At 45.3% G+C, this 10,448-nt stretch overlaps 1 protein-coding gene across 1 annotated transcript; it reads left to right on the top strand.

The window, feature by feature from the left end:
• The first annotated feature begins 777 nt into the window (after positions 1 to 777).
• Positions 778 to 10,186, top strand: LOC309518038 (acetylgalactosaminyl-O-glycosyl-glycoprotein beta-1,3-N-acetylglucosaminyltransferase-like). Its single transcript, XM_082197826.1, has 3 exons — positions 778 to 920; positions 6,412 to 6,962; positions 9,169 to 10,186. Exons 1-3 carry the CDS (start codon positions 877 to 879, stop codon positions 9,594 to 9,596), a joined length of 1,023 nt encoding a protein of 340 aa, XP_082053952.1. The 5' UTR covers positions 778 to 876; the 3' UTR covers positions 9,597 to 10,186.
• Positions 10,187 to 10,448: the final 262 nt, after the last annotated feature.

The following is a 10,448-nucleotide window of genomic DNA, read 5'->3' as shown; positions in this document are numbered from 1 at the left end:
TATTTACCAAGTTTATTGCACCCCCACCCAACAGTTCGGTGACATGAAAGAAAATACCGTATTTTGGACATTTGCAAAGCGGTCTTCTTTTTTCCTTATGGGGAACACAAGAGCCCTTATAAAGTCCTTTACAGGTTCTCCATCGGTTGGAGAAAGGAACAGAGGCCAATCAGAGAATATTGAGAAGCAAAGCAGCTTATATAGACATTTTAAATTCCCCGCCCTGGAGTCCAAAGACCACCCCCAGAAACATCATACCTACATCACAGAAAAGGTGGTCTACAACAGAAATCTGAGTGCGTTGTTTATCTCCTGTTGTTGTTTATCTCCTGTCTGGCAGGTTTCCTGTTAATGCTCACTTGATTGGATACCCTGGGGGAGCCTGGCCAGTCTTACTAAAAGACAATGGGGAGGCTTTCCCATTTTTCTTTGATCTTGAAGAGAAATGTTTGAGGTCAATTTGGGAGGGACAAAATGGTTTCAGGACTTTCTGTGGGGTTTCAGACATGTGGTTTATATATGGGTGTACGTGCTTGGTTGGTGCGTTTATTAACATTTATTATATATATATAAAAGACCTTAATTTCTTTATTTCATCATCATCATTATTATTATTGAATAGGACATGCCTATTTTCACCGCAGAAATGTTGGCGGTTATGTTGCGCGTAGCCATTCCAATGAGATTCCCCTAATAAAAATTGCAATGACTATTTGAGGGGGCCAGGATCACACCGCACGCGCCCTCCTCCCAAATCCCTCTGGCGATATATCTGCATTGCGATAATCCAGGGCTTTGCATGTTGACGCACCACGATGGCTCAAGCCAGGCCTGATCTTTGCAGGATTGGGCCCCTGTTTGCTGCCCTCAACAAAGATGGCTGCCCTGAAGTTCAGGGAGGTGCTGCTTGCTGCTGGCAGGTAGGTAGGTAGGTAGGTAGAGGGGTGCAGAGACAAAGGAAGGGGTGCAATTCTTGCAGGGGCTTCCCTGTCCCCAGCTTTTGCCAAAGCGGGTCTGACGAAGAGGTTAGGCCCCTGGACCGCTTTGCAGGGGCGTCGTGGGCTTGGTTTAACTCTGGCAACTTTGCAGAAGCAACCGGTTTATCAGGGGGAAGCCGTTCCCTGATTCATTTCCTCCGTCAAGAAGCCTTCCTCTACGCAGATATTTTTTTTATCTCATCCCTGACCGCATCTCGTTGGGTTTGAGATGGTTTGTACACATGCAATAAAATCTGGGTTCCTGTTGGCAGAAATGACTGGCAGAATCCGAGACCAGGGAGAAGAGGCGGTGGAAGAAGATTGGGGAAAAATTTAAAGACTATTTGCAGAAATACTGTAAAATTAATGAATGTTAAAGAGATGTTGGATTGGAAACAAGCGGTTTTGGTAAAAAGATTAACAAGAGTATGTAAATATGGATTGATAATGGTGGAAAATATATATTTATAATAGGTTAAGATGTTGAGCAAGGATAAATGATAGAGGGTAAGGACTTGCTGAACTAAATATCTGAACTGGAATACAAAAAGGGAGGTGTGAGGAGGTCAGGAAACTAGTAAATGAAGTATAAGATATGAAAATATTGATTTCTTTCTTACTTTCTTTTTCTTCTATTTAACTGTTTTCTATTTTGCATTTTTCATGTGTTTTGTTTTTGTATACTTGTAGCTCTTTTCCCCTTATTAGGGTTATTCTTTGTTCTTATTTTTTATGTTTAAACTTTGAAACTCTCTATTGCTTGTAAAATTTTAATAAATATTACTTTAAAAAAAATAAAATCTGGGTTCCTGAAAGCAATCACAGATATGTGCGTGAGATGGAGAGATAAATTTCTTCAGGGTGCATCCCAGGAAGAGATTTCACAAATGAAATAAATGCTCTCCATCCCGCTGCTTTGGACGCTCAAGATGTACCTTTTTAGGACTGTGCATATATCTGCGGTTGTAAAGTTGTTTTGAACTGTTTTTAATACCGGGTTTCCATTGTTGCCTTCTGCCCCCGGGACCGTAAAACACATCAAAGGAATCTAACAATACAAACATCAACAGTAAAAACGTATATAAAACAATCTCGGGTTGAAGCGAGGCAGCCAGCCAGCAATTTCAAACCCAATAAAAGATTTAACAACCTCAGAAAGCCCTTCCTAACATTTGGTCTCTCTCTCTCTCTCTCTCTCTCTCTCTCTCTCTCTCTCTCTCTCTCTCTAATTTTTACCAACCACCAAAACACAAACAGTGGAAACCCCCCAGGCGGCTGATACATTGGGTATAAATATTCAATAATATACATATTCAATAATATACATATTCAATAATATTCAATAATATATTCAAATTAACCATATGTACACTTCTATATACCTTAACTCTCCTCCCTCCACAAGGTTTATTTTACTTTTAACATTTTAATTGCCCCCAATTGTTCAAACCTACTCAAATAATTCAATATCTTCTCAAACCAATCCTCCTCTTTCTCACTGACCTTAAGCCCTTTCACTCTATATATCTTCACAGTCAGGTATTCTAAAATTATAATATGATTCAGTTTATTCCTCCATTGGTTCACTCCTAGCTCTTCTGCATTTTCCCAATTACTCGCTATAACCTGACTGGCTGCAGTAATTGGTCGGTCTCTTTTAATGCAATTTCTTTTTTTTTATTTTAAAAATATTTTTATTGGTTTTTAACATACAAAATTATAAAGCATACCACACAATTTATCACAAATACATTCTTATTGGACTTCCATCAGCACCTCTGATAATCCTCCATCTTAATCACTTCTTACGCGTTTCCTAACTTAATATTGCCTTTACATTCTTAACATATCACATCTCCTTCTCCATTTTTGCAATATTTCTAATATTATTCCTCACAGAACTTCTTGCAAACCTACAAACGTCATCTGGTTGTCACAAATACTTTTCAAAGACTGCGTTAATTTACTCCAGTCCTCGGTAAACTTCTGGTCCTGCTGGTTTCGGATCCTTCCCGTTAGTTTGTCAAGTTCTGCATAGTCCATTAATTTCATCCTCCATTCTTCCATCGTTGGTAATTCTTCTTGCTTCCATTTTTGGGACAATAATATTCTTGCTGCTGTTACTGCATATAGAAAAAGCTTACATTGCTTTCTATTTATATCGTTTCCAACAATGCCCAAGAGAAATCCTTCTGGTTCCTTTATAAATGTATCTTTTATTGCAGTTTCAACCAACTGCTTCAGGTCCTCTGCTCTGGAGCAGGAGAAATCAAGCTTGCTCCATTTTCCGTGTGACAGCGCTTTAGCTATTTGAAGATGGCCATCATATCCCCTCTCAGTCTCTAAAGATACCCAGATCCTTCAACCATTCCTCACAAGGTTCAATTTCTGGGCCCTTGATCATCTCGGTCGCCTTCTTCTGCCCACCTTCCAGCTTGTCCATGTCCTCCTTAAATTGGGGTGCCCAGAACCGGACACAAGACTCCAGGTGGGGTCTGACCAGGGCAGAATACGGTAGGATTATCACTTCCCTTGTTCTGGACACCTGTGGATGAAGCCTAGACCAGCACTGGGTTTTTCGGCTGTAGAATATTACTCAGCCAAAAGACCCGGTGGAACGTTTTCACCTGGCGCCTAAAAATAAATAATGGAGGCGCCAGGCAAACATCCCTGGGAAGAGCATTCCTTCCCCCCCCCCAATGCTTTTTTAATTAATTTTCCATTTTGTTGTTGTTGTTGAGTCGTTTAGTCGTGTCCGCCTCTTTGTGACCCCCTGGACCAGAGCACGCCAGGCCCTCCTGTCTTCCACTGCCTCCCGCAGTTTGGTCAAACTCATGCTGGTCTCTTCGAGAACACTGTCCCACCATCTCGTCCTCCGTCGTCCCCTTCTCCTTGTGCCCTCCATCTTTCCCAACATCAGGGTCTTTTCCAGGGAGTCTTCTCTTCTCATGAGGTGGCCAAAGTCTTGGAGCCTCAGCTTCAGGATCTGTCCTTCCAGTGAGCACGCAGGGCTGATTTCCTTCAGAATGGAGAGGTTGGATCTTCCTGCAGTCCATGGGACTCTCAAGAGTCTCCTCCAGCACCAGAATTCAAAAGCATCCATTCTTCGGCCATCAGCCTTCTTGATGGTCCAGCTCTCACTTCCATACATCACTACTGGGACAACCATAGCTTTAACTATACAATTTCAACAATCATCCACACACTTCCTTGTCCATCACTCTACCAAGCAATGACTTCCCTCCCTCCCTCCAACATGTTTTCCTATTTCAGTCTACTTCTCGCAGTTTCTTCTTCTATTATCAAGTCCACATCGTAAGATTTATTTCAGTCCTACTAGTGACTTCAAATTTCTACAGTTATTATTTATATAATCCATAAATTTACTCTAGTCTCTTTGGAATTTTGCTTCCTCCTGGTTTCAGATCTTGCAGGTTATTTTTTCTAGTTTCGCGCAATCCATCATTCTCGTCTGCACCTCCTCCACCACTGGTAATTCCTGTATTTTCCATTTTTGGGCAAAGTTCTAGCAGCAGTGGTCACATACATAAATAGACTTTGATCTGCTTTCCCAATTTCCTCTCCCATCAAGCCCAGCAAAAAAAGTTTCCGGCTTTTTGGGGGAAGGTATATTTAAGCATCTTTATCAATTCGTTGTAAATCAGTTCCCAAAATGATTTTGATTTCTCACATGGCCACCACATGTGCTAAAAATTGCCATCCTTCTCTTTACATTTCCAACATAATTTACTACTCATCCTATACATTTTTGCCAATTTCACAGGGGTCAAGTACCAGCGGTACATCATTTTCATGATATTTTCTTTCAGGGTGGCACATGCTGTCAATTTTAGACTCGCATTCCACAATCTCACCCACGCATCATGCTCGATATTGTACCCAAAATCTATTGCCCCTTTTATCATCACCTCCTTTGTTCGTCTTTGTTGTACCATTCTAATAAAAAAAATGTACATTTTGGATAATAATTTGGTCCTGCCTTCCAACAATTAAATTTGAAATCTGGGTTTTTTAAAACATTTAATCCTACTTTCTTATCACACATAAACACTTCATTCACTTGGTGGAATCGCAGCCATCCTGTTAAAACATCCTTGATACAATCGTAAGGCTTTAATTTCCAACCTCTGTTTTCATTAGGATTTCTTCATAGGTAACTCACCTTCTGGGGAGACCATTCCACAAAGGGGGGGGGGGGGGACGAGCCGCTGCAGAAATGTGTCGCCGCATGGAAAGGGCGCACAGAGAAGGGCCTAACTCAGTTGACCAGCGCAGAGTCCGGGTCGGTTTACATGCAATGGAACTAGCCAGTTCAGATAAATTAATAGGATATGAATTTGCTGAATTAATTTGTAAAAGGGATACAAGAACGGGAGACGTGAGGAAGTCGGGAAAATAAGTTAACTGAAGATGAGAAATTAAGAAAGAGGGAATTTTTGTTTCTTTTCATTATATGTGTTTTTTTCTTTTTTCTTTTGTTGTGTTTAATGTTTGTAATTTAAATGTTCGTATTTTTGTATTGTATTTTGTGATTCTGTATTTTCTCTGTTTCTGTATTTTTCTTGAATTTTCTTTTATTGTTAAAACCTAATAAAATATTTATATTAAAAAAAGACAGTTCAGAATTTGCAGAATTAGTGCAGAATTTGGTTGCAAACACGTTCCTTTTCAACCAGGGTGATCCGGTTGACATTCTATGCCCTTTGAAAATGTGGTGTTTTGGCAAGGGGGGTGGCTATTGGCTTTTGTTTCCATAAGGTATTTTGTGCTTTTTTTTCATTAGGTGTCTTGGTTTTATTTTGTGAACCGCCCTGAGACCCCCGGGTATAGGGTGGTATATAAATTCAATTAATAATAATAATCATCATCATCATCTTATCGTGGCAAAATGGAAGAGTAATGAAATCCCCTCTATACAAAAGCTGACAGAATATGCCGAATTAGACGGTCTATCAGAAAAAAACAAAGAATAAATCAAAACAGGAATTTGTTTCAAAATGGGAGGTTTTCAAAGAATATCTGAAATATAAATATAGTAGTTTAAACTCTGCTGCAGCATTCGAGGAACTTCAATAATAGTTGCAAGGTTGTTATAAGCATTAATGTATATTAAGAAAAGGTTTAATTATGATAAAAGCATGTATTGGCAATAAGTAATACGAAATTGAAAAATGGAATAGACGGGATTTTGGGTCTTTAGTGTGAAGACCAATTTATGTTTTATCGTTTGTTAAGAAAATTATGTGTCTATGGTCATTCCTGTGTGAAATTTGGTATTTGTGTTTTCTCTTTTCCTGTTGTATCAATAATAATAATAATAATAATAATAATAATAATAATAATAATAATAATAGCTGGTCCTTGTGGTCCCACGAAACTAAGTATTGAAGAATGGTTTCCCGGCTCTCTGCAGGCTTCCTCAACTCCCCTTCCGAAGGACCCTCCACCTGGGGGTCGCAGTGGGGCTCCTGGTCTCCACCATCCTGTACATCGGCTTGACCCACTGGGAGAACGTCTTCGCCCGCCGCAGGTCCGTCGTCCTTCAGATGGGCAGCTGCCGCTTCCAGCTGGACCTCAGCGTCCACCTCGCCCTGTACCCGCACCTGCAGCGATATCGTTGCCGGGAGCTGGTTTCTGAGGACGCCTGGTGCCGCGGCCCCTGGCCTGCCCCATTGCTCCTCCTGGCCATCAAGTCGCACCCGGCGTCCTGGGAAAGGAGAGCTGTCCTGCGCCGGACCTGGGCCCAGCAGAGGCCAATGGACGGCTTCTTCCTCCAGCCCGTCTTCCTAGTGGCCACAGCCTCCGAAGAGAGCCTGGCCCAGGCGCTGCTACAGGAAATCCAAGTCTTCAGCGACATCCTGTGGTGGGACTTTGGGGAATCGCCCCAAAACCAGTCCCTGAAGGAGCGCTGCTTGCTCCAGTGGGTCCACAACCACTGCCAGGGGGTGGCCTATGTCTTCAAAGGTGAGTGGGTGCAGGTGAGGTTGGGGCGTAGCTGAAAATAAGGGACCAGCAGCCTCAAAAATAAGGGATCAGCAGCCAAAATAAGGGATTTTCGGAGCACAGGTATGTTCCACTTCTGAGCCCCTCCGAGCCAAAGGCAGAAAGCCCAGCCAGCAGCCAAACGAAGCCTCAAGCGGTGGTTCCCACAGCGCAGCAACCCGGCAAAGGGGATGCAGCAAGGGAAACCACCGTCCCCTCTCCGCTGGGAAGCGCTGAGCAAAGGCGAGTCCCCAGGCAACGCGGCCGATTTGATCGGCACAAGGCATGCAAGCTCCACCCCCCAGTCGTTTTCAGACTCCTTATTGGGCGAGCAACGCAGCCAAGCAACACAGCTGGAGCCTCCCTCCTCCCTGGCCGGCAGGGAGGGAGGGAGAGGAGTTGCTTCCTTTGAAACCCGGGAAATTTAAGGGACACCATCCATAAGGGACAGCAGCGGGACACGGCGCTGGGATAAGGGAGTTTCCCACCAAATAAGGGACAGTTGACAGCTATGGGTTGGGGGGGTGAGGAGGGGCCACACATCTGTTTCTTTCGGGGTTTGGTCTTTTCTTTCAGTGGAGAATCTTGAAAATTGTAGCATAGGGACTACGGTGGACGCTTGGGTTGTGAACGCGATCCGTGCAGGAGGCACGTTCGCGACCGGCGGCACATGTGGGTTGCGATTTGGCGCTTCTGCGCATAGCGTGATTTAGTGCTTCTGCACATGCGCGATTGACGAACTCCCTTTTTTCCTTTGGGGGTATTGTGCATTTACCCGTATCCAGTTATTGATGCAGAAGAGGAACATTGCGAAAAGCTACAGGGAACCAGGCAAAGGGCCTTCTCGGTAGTGGCGCCCGCCCTGTGGAATGCCCTCCCTTCATATGTCAAAGAGATAAACAACTACCAGACTTTTAGAAGACATCTGAAGGCAGCCCTGTTTAGGGAAGCTTTTAATGTTTAATAGGTTACTGTTATGTATCTGAGTATATTTCAGTTACTGTATTTTAGTGTTTTGTTGGAAGCCGCCCAGAGTAGCTGGGGAAACCCAGCCAGATGGGTGGGGTATAAATAAATTATTATTATTATTATTATTATTATTATTATTATTATTATTATTATTAGCCGGTTTCTGATTTGATCCCAGAATGTCCCTGAAGTTTAGGTGGGTTTCCACAAGGCTGGACGCCACAGATAACAGCGAGAACCTATTAAATATATGAACTATTTGGAAAGTAATTGTAATGAACCGATTACGCTAGTAGGACTGCAAGAAGTTTTGTAAGGAGGGCTATCTGAAATACTGCAATACTACCTGACTTTTAGAAGACATCTGAAGGCAGCCCTGTTCAGGGAGGTTTTTAATGTGTGACATTTTAATGTTTAACTAAAATGTTTAACTAAAATACAATAACCTATTAAACATTAAAAGCTTCCCTGAACAGGGCTGCCTTCAGATATGTTCTAAAAGTCTGGTAGTTGTTTATTTCCTTGACATCTGATGGGAGGGCGTTCCACAGGGGGGTGCCACCACCGAGAAGGCCCTCTGCCTGGTTCCCTGTAACCTCACTTCTCACAGAGAGGGAACCACTAGAAGGCCCTCGGAGCTGGACCTCAGTGTCCGGGCAGAACGATGGGGGTGGAGACGCTCCTTTAGGTATACTGGGACTTTGAGGCTGTTTAGGGCTTTCAAGAGGACACGGGTGGCACTGTGGGTTAAAGCACAGAGCCTAGGACTTGCTGATCAGAAGGTCGGCAGTTCAAATCCCTGTGACAGTGTGAGCTCCCGTTGCTCGGTCCCTGCTCCTGCCAACCTAGCAGTTCGAAAGCACGTCAAAGTGCAAGTAGATAAAGAGGTACCACTCCGGCAGGAAAGTAAACGGCGTTTCCGTGCGCTGCTCTGGTTTGCCAGAAGCGGCTTAGTCCTGCTGGCCACATGACCCAGAAGCTTTACGCCGTCGCCCTCAGCCAATAAAGCGAGACGAGCGCCGCAACCCCAGAGTCGGCCACGACTGGACCTAATGGTCAGGGGTCCCTTTACCCCTTTACCTTTACCTTTGGCTTTCAAGGTCAGCACTAACACTTTGAATGGTATGATGTTAAAGAATTCCAAATAAAACAATACCCCAGTGGTAGGAACTATGATAACGGGAAACCGAGCGCTAACCCTTATGTCCTGCCGTTGCAGCGAACGACGACATCTTTGTGAACCCCTATGAGCTGACGCAGTACCTGAAGGAGCTCCCCAGAGTCTCCGACTTCATCCACGGTAACCTGGCCAACGAGGAGCCCGTCCTGAGGACGGGGGATGCCGCGGTGCCCTGCCTCCTCTACCCGCTGGAACACTACCCGCCGTTCATCGCGGGGGGAACCATCCTGCCCAGAGCCTTGATCCCGGAGCTCTACCGAGTCTCCCTGCAGCTGCCCGTCTTCCCTCTCGACGAGCCGTATTTGGGGTTCCTGGCCTTGGCGGCCGGCATCACCCTTCGCCACGAGGGGCGCTTCCAGGTGCGGGGGGTCGCCAAGGACGAGCCCGAAGCGTACAAGGAGTCCCTGACCGTCCACGGGGTCTCGATGGAAAGGATGGAGGAAGTGTGGAGGGAGCTCTGGGACTGAGCCCAACGTTTTAGGCGACCCCCAAGGGGATGGGACTTCAATTAGGTACATACCCCCGTTTCATGGTTTGGGCTCAGGTGTCTAGGGTGCCCCCCATGCCCCACGGAGGGGCCGGCCGGTTTAATAGCCTTCTTGTTCAGAGTTCTTTAAAGTTACCTGGGTTGAACGGTGGCGTTACGGCAGCCTGAAAGCCTCCCTTCGCTCCTCAGAGTGGACTTGGAGCAGAGCAATCACCCATTTTGGTCCCATTCCCCCTGTCCTGCTGGTGTCACTTGTGGAGGGGAGCTGGGTTCAATTCTGCACTGCTGCAAGTGCCTGCACCTGGTGAGGAACAGGCCCCCGCTGCCGAAGCAGCAAGATTTAACCCCTGATCGACAGGCGCGGGTTCAAATCCTGCTCAGTTTGGCTGTGGGTTTGTGTGTCCCGTCTTCCAAGCTGCAAATGTCACAAAGGAGGAACCACAACAGGCAGGTCCAGATTTTTCCTCCCATCGCTAGGCAGTCCCTGTCAGAGGTGATGCCTGCTTGCCCAAAAAACAGGCTTATCTTTCTCTGCCTGCCCAGTACCACTCGCTGGAGCAGCTCGGATAGATAAAATCCTAACAGGAAGAAGCTCTTTGCAAGAGCTGATTTTTCCTCAGGGACAGCTTGGAAAGCCCCCTCCTCTTTTCAGGCTCCACAGCCCTCGCAAGGGATTTTGGTGTGGGGTGGGGTGGGGCTGGTGACCCGTCAAATCAGGCAACATCATGATGGACAGGTGGGTTGCCCCCCTTCCCCGCGTCAAAGTTGGCCTTGCGATATTTGGCTCCCAGAGCCAAAAAAGGGCTCCCCCAGCCAACCCCTACCTTAAGGG

Source organism: Podarcis vaucheri (assembly GCF_965113315.1).
Source record: "Podarcis vaucheri genome assembly, chromosome: 13".
In the NCBI taxonomy this organism is placed as follows: Eukaryota; Metazoa; Chordata; class Lepidosauria; order Squamata; family Lacertidae; genus Podarcis; species Podarcis vaucheri.
The sequence above is the reverse complement of the archived record's forward strand: the minus strand, read 5'-3'. Positions and strand labels throughout refer to the sequence as shown.